General features: G+C 42.2%; 1 protein-coding gene across 1 annotated transcript in view; it reads left to right on the forward strand.

Moving 5' to 3' along the window:
• TMPRSS15 (transmembrane serine protease 15) overlaps window positions 1–17,850 on the forward strand; it is a 114,730-nt gene that overhangs the window by 59,277 nt on the left and 37,603 nt on the right. The window contains exons 11-14 of the mRNA XM_054974419.1: window positions 3,222–3,327; window positions 7,713–7,863; window positions 10,191–10,332; window positions 17,027–17,116. Coding sequence (XP_054830394.1) covers window positions 3,222–3,327; window positions 7,713–7,863; window positions 10,191–10,332; window positions 17,027–17,116 — 489 coding nt within the window. The remainder of the gene's footprint in view (window positions 1–3,221; window positions 3,328–7,712; window positions 7,864–10,190; window positions 10,333–17,026; window positions 17,117–17,850) is intronic.

Consider the following 17,850-nt stretch of genomic DNA (forward strand, 5'->3'; position numbering starts at 1 on the left):
GGCACAGAGGAGAGTGCTTCCCCACATGGCATTTTAATGAATCAGTGAACCCTCCCCCCAGATCTCCCCTTTGTTCTGAGAGAAAAATGTATACACACCATAGAGGCATGCTTTACCCATGTGACAAATAGCAGCTCCGGAGAAGGGGGAATGACTGAGGTCAAGAAAATGGTCTGTCCTGCACCATGACCTGAATCCCAATTAGGCCTCTGCCTGGTCTTTACTCTTTTAAAAAACCACAGATCTCCCAATGCCCTATCAACCTTAACATTCAGTCTGTATTTTCACTAGTGGTGTGAACTGAAAAAAAAATCTGTTTCAGTTTTGGATCTGGGGGTTCCCAACCAATGAGGTACCGTTACTGTTTCTTTTCTGACTGGAGCATTGCCTGCTCAGATCTGATCTATTTTTGTCCCATTATGATGGGTTTTGTCCCTGTTCTTTGCAATGTGGGTTTCTTTGGGGCAGCTGTTTTTGCACTGAACATCACCAAAATTGCACAGAACATAGTTCTCCCTCTAATCCTTTGATCTGTAAAAATTTCCCTCAGTTACACAATAACAGACCCTAAAGAAGGTGAGTTATTACCTTTGGTGCCATGTTTCCTTGTGCTTACTCTCAGGAAAGTGTCTTTAGAATTGCAGCATATGATTGAAGTCTTCCAGGGCTTTTATCAAGTTTGATTGAACTGACTGTGTCCTGGTGTAACAAACCAAGATGCACCCCAGCAGGTCTACTCAGATGTCTGATGTTGTTCAATAGTGTTTACTCCCAGGGAAATGTTTCTCTAATTGCAGCCTATAATTGAAGTCCCCCTTCCAAAGTTTCAAAAGCTGATAGGAAGGGAGGAGAGGGTCTCCCTTGTGAGGACTTAATTGGCAGGGAGACAAATTAGGGAATGCCATTTTCCTGGAGGGGTGGAAAAGATGCACTCATGTGCATAGCATTCATTCCCTCTTCCCACCCACAAAGTTAATTAATAACATAAGAGCTCACTCCCCTTTGGATCCAATTGGTGAGTGCTGTTCAGGAAAACAAGATACTGCCCAGTGGGGTGAGTCCAGTGCTTGCCTGCTGCTGCAAGGTATGAAACTAAATGGAACATGCAGACTTTTTACTGCGAGAGACTTTTAAAATTTAGTTTTCTGAATTTGGTCCAGCATTCCAAAAATTGCTTTAACAATATAAAACAGCAATTTCCAGGTGTATTTTTGCTCATTTTTTCCCATTATGCAGACCCCTAATTATCACTGATCTATGGGTTAATTGGATGTTAGATATATTCCAATCTGATCTTCCCTCAGGGAGCATTGACAGTCTTCTTTTGCTACAGCAGATCATTAAGATCTGAAACCATTACTTACATCAAATGTACTTATCTAAGGAATATTTTATCACAGGTAAATTTATATCACATGCAATGCAAGCCTGATCTCATCAGATCTAAGCTGGGTGAGTCAGCCTTGATTAGTATTTAGATGGGAGACCTCCAAATATGACCAGGGTTGCTATGCAGATCAGGCAATGGCAAACCACCATTGTTAGTCTCCTGCCTTGAAAGTTCCAGCATGGGTCACCATAAGTCAGCTACAGCTTGGCAGCACTTTCCATCACCACAGTGTATCTAGCTTTGCTACATGTGTCTGTGGTATTTGTTCCAGGGCAGCAACATCGGTCCCCAGCCTCAAGCCTTGTCTGTCAGCCAAGAGGGCCATATTGTCAGTTAGTCACTATAAGAGTAGGGAAAAGAAATTAATGCAAGTGGGGTGGGGGGATGCTGGTCTGAGCTCTCCGGCTAGGCTGCCTCCATTTTAGATATCAGTAAAGATAAGTATGGCTGCACAGAGAGAGATCTAGTTTGGGGCTCTGTAAAATCAACCCCCTTTGTTCAATCTGCATAAACTCTGAGGGGTTTTAGATTAGAGGGAGAACTGTGCTCTGTGCAGATTTGGTGTCATTATCTTTATAAAAAGCTACCCAAGACGCTTCAATAGTGGGTTCTAGATCAAATCAAGCCTGAATTTTCCCTAAAAGCTAAAATGATGAGACTTAGGCCATACTTTGGTCACATCATGAGAAGACAAGAGTCACTGGAAAAGTCAATAATGCTAGGAAGGGTGGAAGGCAGTAAGATAAGAGGAAGACTCAAAATGATATGGCTTGACTCAATAAAAGAAGCCATGTCTTCCAGTTTGCAAGACCTGAGCAGGACTGTTAATGATAGGGCATTTTGGAGGTGTTTCATTCATAGGGTTGCCATAAGTTGGAGGTGACTTGACAGTACATAACACATGCACAAGAGAAAAACACGCATGGATTTTACTCCCAAACTGTTAATATCCTACCCAGAAATAAGCAATACCACTACCCCTCCCCTAAAGTCCAGATCAGAAATTATAATGAAATTTTCTCAGTTCACACCCCTAGAAACAGCGTCTCAGCTTGAGTGTAAACCCCAGAACAATTACTGTCTCAACCCCAGAACAATTACTGAGGTAAAATTGTCAGAAGGATGGTCCATCTATGTGGCTTAAGTGCAGTCTCATTGTTAGGAGTGCACATGTGCAGGTCAACAGCCAAAAAGATTTCCAGAGATTTCTACAAAACTATTCTCACCCCTCCTCCCTTTGGTGTTTTCCTGCCAAAACCATTGTATGATGAAGAAGAGGGGAGATATTGTCTCAGTTCTCTCCAGTCCGCCCCTGGAGGACCCCCTCCCCAGAAACTAAGGTTCCAGAGACTTCACAGCGGGCCAGGAGGAAGGGATGTATGCCTGCACAGAAGATCACTCAATGAATAACAGTTACAGATACCTGCTACTCTATTTTCATCTTTGCAGGGCATCTTTCTTATCATTTCTTTTCACATGGAACATTGGGAGTTTATTTGAAGCCAAATCAGAACCAGTATGGTGTAGCAGTTAGAGAGTACCAGCAAGGATTAGTAAGACATATGCTCAAAGTCCCACTGCTATAGAAGCTCACTGGGTAACCTTGGGCCAGCCACTCTTTCTCAAACTAACTTGTGTCACAGGGTTCTTGAGAGGGGGAAAAGGAGGAGGGGACAAAAAATGTTATAATCGGATTTGGGTCCCTATCAGGAAAAAAGCTGGGTATGTCTGAATGTTCTAAATTCAGTTATATGAAAATGTGGTTTCTGGAGCAATGTGTCATAAGAATTAATACCCTGCTGGCGTAATACTACATTTGCTTGTTTTACAGGATATTATATTTCCACACCAAGGTCACTTGGAGGCAGACCAGTGCGAGTTCGACTTCTAAGTTTACCTTTAGTCCCTGCTTCAGATATGTTGTGCCTAATTTTCTGGTATGATAAACATACATTAATTGTTAAAATCTATATGGAATTTCACCCCTGTTCTATGAATAAATGTCTAATTTATTTCTGTAGAATTTAGATCTGTGTAATAACCATAATCCAAACCTGAGGGGAGCTTGGGAGCACACATAGAAGGTTTCATGAGCAGGAACTGCCCCACTAGTGCAATCTAGACATTAGGATTCCTTAGGCAACTTGTGGGGCGGTTTTGTAGCTCAAATAACACCTTGTCAGCTAAAAATCAAACAGGAGGAGTAGGAATTGGCATCAGAGGAAAAAAATCAGGAAAGAAAGTTAACTCTTCCCTTAACTTCCCATCGATGTGCTTCAAAAATCTTGTTTACATTGCAATTCCATTACAACATCAGCAGGGGCTCTCTCATAAAGGAAATATGCCCAGTGCCCAGGGTACACATGACTCTAACATGCAAATTCAGCCTCACATATATTTCAGAAATGAAAAAAAGGAAATCAGGTAGCAGTTCCACACACACTTGTTCTTCGAAGCTACCCCAATAAGCTCCTTCCCAAAGTCAGAAGATCTTTGGAAATACCATCTGCTGCAGCATGAGGAATTGCAATCAGAAAAGAAAATGGTAGAAATCATGAATGAGCTCACAGAAGTATAGCAAGATTCAAGTCCAGTAACACCTTAAAGATGAACGATATTTTCAGGTCATAAGTAGAGATGGGCACGAACAGCAATACGAACAAAAAAAAAAGCCACAAACAGCCCAATTTGCTGTTTGTGAGCAAGCTGTTTGTGATGCCCCATTCCCCACAAATGTGTTCATTCCAAGCCCTGTTTGTGGCGTTTGTCAGCCGTTCGTAAAGCCAGACAGTCTGGCACCTACAATCAATTCCCTTGGCAATGTAGGCAGAGACTGTATGAACTCTGTCTGAACTCCTTCTGTTGCCCTGGAAACCCCAATCTAAGCCCAACTTACCTTGACAGGCAGGTCTCCCTTCCAAGCGTGGAGCTTCCATTTTGTTACATGGGAGCAAAGAGCGGGGGGAGGGGGGCTTCTGTAGCCATGGGAACACCAATCTCATCCCTCCAAACCCTGTTAGACAGTTCGGACTGCCAACCACAGACCTCCTGTATTTCTCTATGTGACCTCTGGTTATAGAAGGCACTGTGCTCCCAGCTCTGGCTTTCAGTTTCAGCAGACTATGGAGTGGGTGAGAGTTGTTGCTGGCATTTGAGAGAGAGAGGGAGAGTGCATTGGAGCTTGAATCTGAGAGAGGGAGAATGCATTAGAGCTTCTGCCAGGCTCTGGGGCTAAGTTTTTACTATTAGTACCTGTCCTGCTGCCTCCTCAGGTCAGGTTTCTGGGAGTGGTGCGGTAGGGCTCTACCCACACTCAGGTTCCAGGGCTGCTGCCAGGTTCTGGGGGCAAGTCTTTATTATTATTACCTTTCCTGCTGCCTGCTCAAGTCAGGTTTCTGGGAGTGGTGCGGTAGGGATCTATCCACCCTCAGGTTCCAGGGCTGCTGCCAGGCTCTGGGGCCAAGTTTTTATTATTAGTACCTGTCCTGTTTCTTGCTCAGGTTAGGTTTCTGGGAGGGGTGTGGTAGGGCTCTACCCACCCTCAGGTTCCAGGGCTGCTGTCAGGCTTGGGGGCCAAGTTTTTATTATTATTACCTGTCTGCTGCTTGCTCTGGTCAGGTTTCTGGGAGAGGTGCAGTAGGGCTCTACCCACCCTCAGGTCTCAGGGTCACTGCTGGGCTCTGTGGCCAAACTCAGAGGGCACCTCAGCTAAGGGCTCACAGTGTTCTCTCCTTTTTTTCCTCCTTAATTCTTGTTTTCTGGCACTATGAGGCTTAGGGCAGGGGGCAAGGGTGGTTGTGGGGGGAAGTGCAAAGGTTGTCCCGGTTGCACCGCAGGAAGCAATACAGATGGGGCTCAGGGGCAGCAGAGACTCCTGCTCCAAAAATTCACTGTGAGGGCTGTGGAGGAGGCCAAAGAGGTCTTGCTGCTGAGGGAAAGAGGATCTCTTTAAACTTTTTGAGGAGTAGGAGGGGGAGGGATCTGTGGAGGAATGGTTGGGGTTTGAGGAAACATTCATCCTGTCCCCATCCCAAACAATTGGTGCTGTTCCTGCCTGCAGTCCACCCCTCACTCCATCTTCTGGTGCCAGGGCTGCAGCGCGGCTGGTAACCCTTCATCCTCCTTCCCCTGGAAAAGTTAGTGGGCCATGTTTCAACCTCTCCATCTGGAGGCACTTTTGGACCATTCTGAATGACCCCTGTGTGGTACAGTGCTGTGCCTGAGATGGCCTGGTGTGCAGGAACTCTGACCCTAAGCATCTGTCATCAACAGTTCTGCATAGGCACCTGAAAACACACCTCTGGAGCCTTTTATCTCCATCCTTCCCCCGCAAAACATCCCTCAGGGAGAGAAGGGCTTCCAGCTCTTCTGAGCAGGGATCAGTGGGAGGGTCACGGGAATCCACCCTAAGCAAGAGGCCTTCCACTGAGGGTGCTGCAGGTGGGAGTTGAATGGTCAGGCAGGCCACTCTTGTGGAGGTTGTTCCCTCGGGGTCAGGGATAGTGCCGCTGAAAAGGGTGAGGTCGAGGGCTCAGGAGATGGGTGTTCACATCCTGGTGGAGACAATTGCCCTAGAAGAACTCCCTCTCTCCATCATGGAGGGTGTGGGCTTCCACAGGCTCCCTAGAAGGAAGGTGGCCTGCCGCCATCTCCTTGAGCCTGCCAGAGGTCTGAGGTCCACCTCTTGAAATGGGGCCAAAGTCAACTGATTGCTCCTACTGTATTGAATGGGAGTATCCTGGGTCCGCTGGCTTTGGGAATGTATAACTCCGAGCTCCATATTGCAATCTTGACCAAACTTAGATGATGGCTGGAGGAGAGCCTTCTGAACACTCCCTGAGAATATGGGCTCTCTAAGTCCCAAGGAGGCCATTCTGGCCCCAATGAACATCTAACCATGAACATGTTCGTGAACAGGTCATGTTAGTTTATGTTCATGAATCACTGTTCGTGGATGGCAACGAACAATGAACATTGTGTTCAGGTTTTTTTCCTGTTCTTGCCCATCTCTAGTCATAAGCTTTTGAGAGTCAAAGTTTCTTCAGATACAAGTAGAAAAGGAGATCTGTGAACAGTTATATCCCGCAAAGGAGAAGGGAGGGGTCTTGCAAAGAAAGGAGTCAGGATGCAAAGGTACAATGGTAGAATGCATCGTGATTACACCAGAAATTAGCATTTGTAGTGATAATGAGAATTAAAGTGACTACTGTTGACAGTTAAGTGTCAAAGCAGGATTACAGCTGAACATCAAGAAAACAAAAGTAATGACTGCTGAGGAATTATATAGTTTTAAAGTTGAAAATGAAGAAATTGTTCTAAATTTTGTATTCCTTGGCTCACTCATCAACCAAAAGGGAGACTGCAACCAAGAAATCAGAAGATTGAGACTTGGAAGGACTGCCAAGGAACTAGAAATAATCCTCATGGATGTATCACTTGGGATATTATGGAATCCTCCGTAACTATGTATGAATGTAAAAGCTGGACACTGAAGAAAGTTGATGGAAGAAAACTATTTCACTTGAAATATGGTGCTGGAAATCATGGATAGTCAAAAAGAAAAATAAGTGGGCTCTAGATCAAATCAAGCCTGAGTTCTCTCTAAAAATGACAAAATTGAAGCTATTGTACTTTGGTCATATCATGAAAAAGACAAGACTCACTGGGAAAGGCAATAATGGTAGGAAATGTGGAAGGCAGTAGGAAAAGAGGAAGATCCAAAATGAGATGGATCAACTCGATAGAGAAAACCACAGCCTCCAGTTTGCAAGATCTAAGAAAGGCTGATGGTTTGGAGGCCATTAATTCATAGGATCACGCAAAAATCCCGTGTCTCTGCTCAACCCTATTGTTTTGAATTTGTGAATGAACTCATGTTCAGCAATCTCATGTTCATGGAAGTATGACAAAATAGCTACAGAAGTCATTTGCATTAAATCCTTATTGCCAAAATTTGAAAATTTGCCATGTTTCAAGGGTATTCCTTGTTGGTTTCATTTTTAATCTTTGGATCGAGACAATATAAACAGGGCAGATCACAGGGCAGAATATAGTAGCCTAAATTTATTTATTTATTAGGGACTAGGAATTATCAGTTTTTTCTGCCAAGAACTGATAATCTGAGGAAACTCTAGAAAGCATCTGTAGCATATTAGAAAGTGAATGAAGAGGAGGAATATTAGCACAAGCTTAGCTGCTAATTTTGTGATACATTAACTTCGTTTCTTGACATGATAATATTGTTTCATATAATCTGCTTATTCAGCATAGTTGAGTAAATTTCAGTTTAATCAAATTGAGTAACCTACTGCTGTCTATTCAGGTATCATATGTTTGGAGCTAATGTTTATCGTTTGAGCATTAATATCACATATGACCATGACACCGAAAAGACAGTTTTCCAAAAAGAAGGAAATTATGGAAACAACTGGAACTATGGACAAATAACTCTAAATGAAACATCTAATTTTAAAGTATGTCAAACTATTCATATTCAATAGTATTCTTAGCCAATTCTCTTTACTTTTATTGCAGCCATTTATGTACTTTGAACCCAATATTTACATTTGCAAAACTAATACAGTGCAACCATAAGCAGAGTTACTCCAGTCTAAGCCCATTGAAATCATCCCAGTACAGTCTGTAAAAAAAAAATCAAAACACGCAAAGATAGCAAATAATATGTAGCTGGCAGTTAAAATTATTATCTGTCCTAGATCAGCCAGTTTAATTACTAATTAAACCACCATTCTAGATATATCAAAATGCCAGAATACATCCCCAACTAAAAGTAAGTTGAGTGCCTTAAATGTGAATGAAATAGAAAGCTTTTTCTTGTTATGATTCACACTGTGGACCTTTTCAATCCAAAAAAGGATTTCTAGCAATACACACATTAAACTTGTTTCCCAAAGGGAATGTGCTTATATCTAGTTTATAAATTACTGGCCAAAAATGTTTGATATGTTAAGAGAAACTGAAATGGATTTGGCCAACAGGTTTTGCAAAACTCTATTATCTTCCAGCTGTTATGATAAAAAACTTTGCATTAAAAATGCTGTCAGGGAAAGAACTCCAAAGACATAGTAGGAATATGAATTTGTTTTCATTCTGTTTAACCAATCTAGAATTCCTAGTAAGTAGATAACATTTGTGGATTCTCCACAGATGATTTTTAAAAATGAAATTTAGAAATAATCTTGTTTCAGTGGTTGATTAAAAAATGTTGATAAAAATGATAAACATTTTAGAATGTTTACAGCTATTAACAAGGTTAATGAAGCTGTTGTCCAAACTCGGTTTTGTATTTTATATAGTTATAATTGCATGTTACATATTTTAAAATTGGTATGTTTACATGCATGTGGGAAGGTGGCATGCGTGTAAGATCTCATAAGATCTCTGAAGCTAAGCAAGATTGGTAGATGAATGGGAAACCAACAGGAAAGACTGTGCAGAGGAAGGCAACAGCAAACCATCTCTGCTCCTTGCTTGCCTTGAAAACCTTTTGATGGGGTTGCCATAAGATATACTTTCATATGCAGCTGTAAATATATCATGGCGGTGTTGCTCTTTTTATGAACTGAATAAGTACCAAATGAGCAGAAAGTCTGGATGTGTGCAGGTGCTTAATGACAACCTTCAAACATCCAATGTAAATGAACTATTTGTTAACAAAGCAAGCAAATTTGCCCCACTGAAGCACTGAAAATTCTTAATAGCTGTCTATTCTTAAAAGCTTCAAAATCTTTAAATAATTATTTAAGGCTTTAGTAAAATTCTTAAAAGCTTCAGCAATTTTTTTAATTGCTAACTTTTTTTTTTTAAGGAAACCTTTGGAATGCACTCCTATTACATAGTAGCATTTAATTGCTTAAAGAAATTGAGTCATTCAGGTATAGCATCAGTGACTTGGCAACAGATAGAGATGTTTATGAAGAATAGCTGAGTATGGTGTGGATGAAAAATCACCCATCCATTCCAGTGTGGTACATGTGTAGTCCTGTGAAAATTGATAACACTAGACCTAACTTGGCCTTCCACATATTCATTCTAAGATTTGAACAGAGCATTTATACATGTAGTTTCTGGACAAGTAGCAACCATTGAAGGCTTACTGCAAGTTTTCCCCCCACCACACAAGCTGCCACTTGAGAAGGGAGAAATGATGGGAAAACAGCAAGGAATTATAGTAGGAGCCAGCAATCTTCTTGGACTTGTGAACATTTTTGGATTTTTGAGAAAGAGAATGAGTGCCATAACAAAAGGCTGTCATGAGATTGTTAAAATAATCACAAAATGCTTTCCATGGGGACTGGCTACAATCACAAAACTTTGGAAAGATCCACAAATGTCCAGAGGTTCTAAACTAAGCATAGTCCTATGATGGAGGCAGCTGTTTCCAAACCGGTGCTTCCTGCAGATATAAAGGTGATGCCTCCTCAGCATTCTGAACCACTCCTTGCTCCAATGCAGTGGAAGAAAACCAGTGTTGGTTTATTGGTGGCCACCATTGTGTCCATGGCACTATGTTGGAGATCATTGCATTATATATTTTCTATACAATTTTAATATGCTTTTTCTCATCTATTTTTAAACAGCCTCGTTCTTTTTTAAACTCTATGCAACTAGTTCCCACTGCACAAAATTCTCCCAGCAGTGTGTTAGAATAAACTTTCTACTTTGGGGGGGGGGGAGTTATGCCTTCCACAGTATTTACTATATATGCAGTTCATTCTTAGGTGGGGCTTACTTATTAAATCATAACTGAGTCAATGTAATTTTTGTAATTCTTTTCCAGGTTGCTTTTGATGCCATTAAAAGACCAGGGTGGGATGACATTGCCATTGATGACATAGGACTAACCAATGGAGGCTGCACAGAAAGTCCTTATCCAGAACCTACTCTTATCCCCACAGTACCTACAACCCCTCTGCTACCTAGTAAGTATAGTTACTATTTTGGAATTTTTTTTACAATCTGTTAGAACAGATTTTGAGATTATTGAGGCCTATCGTCAGTTGCAAACAGGACAACCAATGGCAGAAAATGCAACATTTTGAATAAACAATGGTATTTTCTGCCATGGCATTCTGTCTAATATTCTTTCAGTCTTCTGTTCTGCTTCTTACATCCCAGACCCTGCCATGTTGCTGAGTTTGGGCCAGGGGAACATGCAAGGGCAGAAGATACTAGTCTTTTTTCAGAATGTTATATTTGAAGTGAAGGTATGTGGCTGTGCTTGGTGGAATCTCATCACTGTTTCTGCACCATATTTCCCCTCTTGTCTTCTGTATACACTACTTGCATCATATGTTAAGGCAAATTTATCCATGATATCACTTTATAAAGCAACATTGATGTAAAATTCCAATAAACTTTCATTACTTCTAACTAACAATACGATGTTCACTAAAATGTGAGTGAAAGCATTGATACGTAATGACTTGTAGCACAGCCTAAAGATGCCTTAATCAAATTCATTCATTTACAGCATTGCTTGCGATTGCTGTGTTAGATATTGAAAGTCATCCAGCTGATGATGCACATGGTCAATTTTATCAATTTTACGGGAAAATGTTATATGTAATAAATGTACAATAAATTGGAAATTGCAACAAGAGAAGCAAAGATACAAAGACAGCAATATATGTGTATGTGGAGCAGATAATAAGGTCCAGAAGCAAAATTAGATTGTTCTATATAATGAAATAATGGCACAGTCTGTATTAATTCAGGCTGGGAAAGCTGGCTATGTCTTGTTTTATTATCTTCCTTCTGCAGCTAAGACATGCTGAAAACTGTTTTCCCTATAGGGCTATCAAAAATCTTGAATACCATCAAATTCAATCACTCAAATTGTCACAGTTTTTATCACGCTACTGATATTATTAACAATGCCCTGCCAAAAACAACAGAGAACCCAAACTCACCCTAGTGAATTTCAATAGACATTGGCAGTAATCCAAGCATGCCGAAGTAAAATTAAAAGTTCCATGACTTGTAATGAAGTTATATTATGGTTCTATAAACATTGCTTTATTTCCCAGTATCACTAATATCCATCGCAATTCTTTACTTGCATGCAGTTTTGTTTTGTTGGATGATGTCATATTGTCATTGATCACTTTCCCTGAGCTTCAGTTCCTTAGGAAATGAGAATATGAATATCTTAACCAGTGCTGTTAGGAACTACAAAGTGCTTTATGCATTGAAATGGACCCTAGGGATACTTAATAGTAGAGGTTTGGATCCTTATGAACTTTGAAGCCACTACAAAGTTACTCCTTCCTGACTGGAGGAATCCTCGGGAATGGTTTTATTTGTGGAGTATTGGGCTGCAGCTGCAGGAAGGGAATGATCAAAATCACATCCCACTTTTACCAAGCTCTTCTGCAAATGAAGTAAGCACTTACATATCACTCCAAAGTCCCCTTCCTTTTCAAGTTTGGTTTGAGAGGTTGCTGAAATAGTTCTAGTGGAAACTGGCTTAAGGCTTCCATTAACTCAGTCTCTCGCTCACAGTTCTTAGGATAAGCCAATTGGAATAACAGCAACAACAATTATAACAGAATCATTTCTAAAAATAGTTTGACACTTATCTGGATATAAAGTATTGTGAAAATTACCCACAAGAGGCAAGTGGAATTAGCTAAAGCTATCTGCATGAACATTATAGCAACTGCACATAATTTCTTGTATTTTATGTTTATATTCTATAACCACGCACAGCAGATGGTACTATTTCATCTTATTAATTCTAACAACCGCATGACAACAGTAAGTGGCAACCTTCAGACCTTGTTGGCTCTTTAGTAATCAAAACATCTATTACAAAAATGAAAGTTGAAATTGGGGTGTGAAGTGCATGTTGTAATTGGTAAAACTATCACTATTGTAAATAGATATGAAATCCCTGTCAAGTAATCTAGAGGAGAAGAGCTAGCAAAAAGTACGCTTTGGCCTGCTGTTTTCACATAGGCTATATTCAGATGTTACTAGGCCAGTATTGAACCAACATGTGTACAATCCTGGCTTGTAACTATGCTTGAATATACATCTCAGTCCTCCCCCTTCTTGGTTAGAAACTCGCTGTGATTTATCATGATGTATGAATGCAGGTACATAAATTAACTAGAACAGTTTCTCTCACACTCTCTGCTATTGTAAACAAGAGCATATTAAACACTGAGATGTATGTAGACAACCTGTTTAAGACATGGCTCTTCAACATCCACCCTGAAGCACTGAAATGACAGAGTTCCTTCATGTCCATAGTCTGCATGACCATTGAGGTAGTAATGAATGCCTGGGCAGGGTGAGACAGGGACATGTGGATCACCATATGTTCATGTGCCCACGTGTATGTTTGAAATGGGCCCTTGAATTCATAGAGGCCTGAAAGGCCAATATGCATGATTTCTATCACCTGTGCATATGGGTTCATTTCTACAGATATGAATGTGTCAAAAGTCTCATATGGCTTTACCCTTGATACACTTTCTGACGTAGGCAAATTTCACTGCATTTACTCCTAAATAACATAAGCAGCTATTGACCTTTGTCATTATATGCTTGTTCTGAAGCTGTGACTAGGATGTCTAATAACAGAGCATAATAGAGATGTATGAAGCCATATTATGAGAGAAAAGTAGTCAAATTATCATTAGACTTAATGGTGTCATTATTGTAATGGCACATCCTGTAAGTGCTTCTGTCAAGCCATTTGTACCTACCAAGCTCTTAATACATCTAGTGAGGGGTACAATTTTACCTGAAATTGTTCTAAAAATTAGCTCTTTGGTATTTCTTACACTTGGCATATAGGAGGCTTGTAATTTTAGCAGGTTTGTTAAAACATGTACTGTAGTCTTAGTATGGCCTTATTGGCAATCCAGCCCAACCCAATGCTCAATGTAGGAAATCCAAAGCTAAAGGGCTCCTATTAGATGGCTATAGATCCAGAGGAGTTAGCCGTGTTAGTCTGTAGTAGCAAAATCAAAAAGAGTCCAGTAGCACCTTTAAGACTAACCAACTTTATTGTAGCATAAGCTTTCGAGAATCACAGTTCTCTTCATCAGGTGCATGGAGGGCAAGAAGAAACTGGTCAGATATAGAGGAGGAGAGGGGAGGGCGGAGTAGATGCAAACAGCTCCTTCTGATATGGAGATCAGTTTGCTTCTGTAAAGGAAATCAGTTACTTTTGATAATGAGATAACCATTCATAGTCCCTATTCAGTCCCAGCTTGACAGTCAAATTTACATATGAATTCCAATTCAGCAGCTTCCCATTGGATTTTGTTTTTGAAAGGTTTCTGTTGAACTACAGTGACCTTTAAGTCTTGGATGGAATGTCCTGGTAGATTGAAGTAGGGGTGTGCAGTTCGGGTTTTGGAAACCCGAAAAAAACCCGAATCACCCCGATTCAGGTTGATTCGGGGAAACCCGAATCGATTCAGGTTTTCCGAATCGCCATAACCCGAATCGATTCGGGTTGATTCGGGTTGATTCGGGTTTCTCAATGAGAAAATGCCTCCGTCTTCCCGGACGCCTGGGGCAGGCATTTTCCCACCGAATCAAGCCAAAATTGGTGGGGACCTTCCTCTAACTCCTCGCTAACAACCTCCCAAGTTTCAGACCGATTGGACTTTGAGGGGCCATATTATGGCCCCCCAAACCAGGTCCCCCATCCTCGCCTAAGAAAGGGAAAAGTGAGCGTCTTTTTAGCTTGCTGCTGCTAATCTTCTTCATTATTTCCTATGGGGAAAAAATGAAGAGACAGGCTTCCTTTGCCAGGGGTGGCATTTTGCATGCAAAATGCCCCCCAACCCTCAGGGGCCCTTCTCCCACCTCTACTTCCACCCCCCACCAAGGCTCAGCCTGCTCCCACTTCGGGGGGGGGCATTTCATGGCCTCCCCAAGTAGGTGCTCTTTTCTCTACTACTTACAGCTGGGGGAGGGTTGTCTTGCCAGGGGTGGCATTTTGCCTGCAAAATGCCCCCCAACCCTCAGGGGCCCTTCTCCCACCTCTACTCCCACCCCCCACCAAGGCTTAGCCAGCTCCCATTTGGGGGGGCATTTCATGGCCTCCCCAAGTAGGTGCTCTCAGCCCCCAAAGTCCACCCCCTACAGCCGCACACAAACCCAATTCCCCCCAGCTGCCACACACAGACCCAAATCCCCACATTAGCCCCTCACAGACCCAAATCCATCCCCAGCAGCCCCACACCCATAACCCCAGGAACAGGCTGGCAAAGGCCAGCCCTCTCCCTTTGTTCCCTATGCTGGGAACTTCTAAACTCTCTTTCCCTGGGCAATTCTGCACAGCCCAGGGGTGCCACAATGGTGGGCAAACGTCTGAGTGCCAGCTGATCCCTGTGAAAGAGCACCTGAACCACAGACACCCTCCCTCAAATTCCCCCCCCCCACCTACAGAGATGGCTGGCCAGCCAGCCCCATTGTTCCCTATGATGGGAACCAACTGCACAACAAAGAATAAAACACGAACAACACAAAATAAAGTTTTTAAAAAATTATTTTCTCCCTTTCAAAGTACAAGTAGGCAAAGCATTATGACACATTACACCAGCAGTCCCCCACACAGAAAAATAACACAACTCTCACTTAACATCAGAGAATCACAAAAGCACAATTCCTGTCAAAAACACTTTATTTCTTGAACAGCTTTAGGTTACACAGCAGGGGGGCACACCAAAGGGCATTCCAGCATTCCACCTCACAAAAATAACACAACTCACTTAACATCAGAGAATCACAAAAACACAATTCCTCTCAAAAACACTTTATTTCTTGAACAGCTTTAGGATACACAGCAGGGGGGGCACACCAAAGGGCATTCCAGCATCCCACCTCACAAAAATAACACAACTCACTTAACATCAGAGAATCACAAAAACACAATTCCTGTCAAAAATACTTTATTTCTTGAACAGCTTTAGGTTACACAGCAGGAGGGCACACCAAAGGGCATGGCAGCAGTATCTTACACAAAAATAACACAACTCACTTAACATCAGAGAATCACAAAAACACAATTCCTGTCAAAAACACTTTATTTCTTGAACAGCTTTAGGTTACACAGCAGGGGGGCACACCAAAGGGCATGGCAGCAGTATCTTACACAAAAATAACGCAACTCACTTCACATTAAAGAATCACCCCCCAAAAATTGCTGTCAAAATCACTTTATTTCTTTAACTGCTTTAGGTTACACAGTAGGAAGGCACAACAGGGCATGAAAGCAGTGTACTACACAAAAATAACACAACTCACTTCACATCAGAGAATCACCCAAACACAATTGCTGTCAAAAACGGTGAACTGGGTTGTATTATTTTGTGTAGTACACTGCTTTCATGCCCTGGGGGTGGATTTGGGTCTGTGAGGGGCTAATGTGGGGATTTGGGTCTGTGTGTGGCAGCTGGGGGGAATTGGGTTTGTGTGCGGCTGTAGGGGGTGGACTTTGGGGACTGAGAGCACCTACTTGGGGAGGCCTTGAAATGCCCCCCAAGTGGGATCAGGCTGAGCATTGGTGGGGGGGAGGAAAGGTGGGAGAAGGGCCCCTGAGGGTTGGGGGGCATTTTGCATGTAAAATGCCACCCCTGGCAAGACAAGCCTCCCCCAGCTGTAAGTAGTAGAGAAAAGAGCACCTACTTGGGCAGGCCATGAAATGCCCCCCCCCGAAGTGGGAGCAGGCTGAGCCTTGGTGGGGGGTGGGAGGAAAGGTGGGAGAAGGGCCCCTGAGGGTTGGGGGGCATTTTGCATGCAAAATGCCACCCCTGGCAAAGGAAGTCTGCCTCTTCATTTTTTCCCCATAGGAAAAAATGAATGAAGATCAGCAGCAGCAACCTAAAGCTATGCCCTTTTTTTAGGAGAGGATAGGGGGACCTGGTTTGGGGGGCCATAACAAAGTCCAATCGGTCTGAAACTTGGGGGGTTGTTAGAGGGGATTTAGAGGAAGGAACCCACCAATTTTGGGTTGATTCGGTGGGAAAATGCCTCCCCCAGGCTTCAGAGAAGCCTGGGGGAGGCTTTTTCCCATTGAAAAAGCTAACCCGAATCAACCCGAATCAACCCAAATCAACCCGAATCAACCCGAATTGGCATACCTGAATCGGCTGGGCGATTTGGGTTTCTGCTATACCCAAATTGGCTTCTCGATTCGGGTTTGCCAGATTCGGGAAACACGAACCAGGGTACTTTTGCACACCCCTAGATTGAAGTGTTCTCCCACTGGTTTCTGGACGTTGCCATTTTTAATGTCAGATTTGTGTCCATTTATTCTTTTGCGTAGAGGTTGGCTGGTTTGTCCAATGTACAGAGCAGATGGACATTGTTGGCACATGAGGGCATATATCACATTGGAGGATGAGCAGCTGTAAGAGCCAGTGTAGTTGATGCCATTGGGTCCTGTAATTGTATTCCCTGGGTAGATATAAGGGCAGAGCCAGCTCTGTTTAGACAAAGAGACAAAGAGTAAGTAACTGGACCATTACAGTTTTAGCAATAGTTTCATATTTCCAAATTTCTACAACAATTTAGTATTCTGATCTACAATACAATAGTCCAAACTAAGCGCATTCTCATTTCTGAATCTTTCCCTGCTCCCCTTTTTAGCTGACTGTGGAGGGCCTTTTGATTTGTGGGAGCCAAACACTACATTTGCTTCAATGAACTACCCCAACAAATACCCCAACCTAGCCACTTGTAAGTATTACATCTTCAAAACTTAAACAGAATTTATTGGAATGAAAGCATGTAACATACATTTCATTTATTTAAAAGAAAACTGTACAAGCCTATGGAACACTATAGCATTTGTATCTATGTTGTGAGAGTAACAGGAATTTAAGATTGTAATGTACCTATATAAGCTACAAGAAAACAGGAATGTGCATTTGGAAATTAGCTGATAGAAATCTGAATAAAATACTCTATTCTTTAAGAGCATTAGTATAATTAACCTGATTATCAAATAATAACATTTAGTAGTTGCTGAATATCTTCAGAATGCTTGCTATTCTACTTTCCACAGTTGCACAATGTGAGGTATGTAATATGTGTGTGTGAGGCTGCAAGGAGCGGCTATATCTCAGCAGAGATTGGCAATTTTAACCAGAAGAATTATTTGATGATCCCTCTAAAACATCCCCATAAGTGTTTCTGTGTGCACTGTTTCCTGCCAATGACTATCATAGCACTGATCCTAGAGAAGGCCTTTGCAGGCAAGTGCTAAGTGGGAGAGGAGAGTGGGGAGGGAGCATGGTGACAAAAACACATGGACACAGCGCTGGAGGTAAAGAAGGCCACGACTTTATTGAGATTACAGCTCAGGGAGTGAAGGTGCATGCAGGGCACAGATCCGAGCATCAGCTGACCCGCCTGCCAAGCCGATGACCCACAAACCCCCTCAGACCCCTGCTGAGGGGGGGAACCATGGG

This window comes from Eublepharis macularius, chromosome 3, assembly GCF_028583425.1.
Source record: "Eublepharis macularius isolate TG4126 chromosome 3, MPM_Emac_v1.0, whole genome shotgun sequence".
Classification (NCBI taxonomy): domain Eukaryota; kingdom Metazoa; phylum Chordata; class Lepidosauria; order Squamata; family Eublepharidae; genus Eublepharis; species Eublepharis macularius.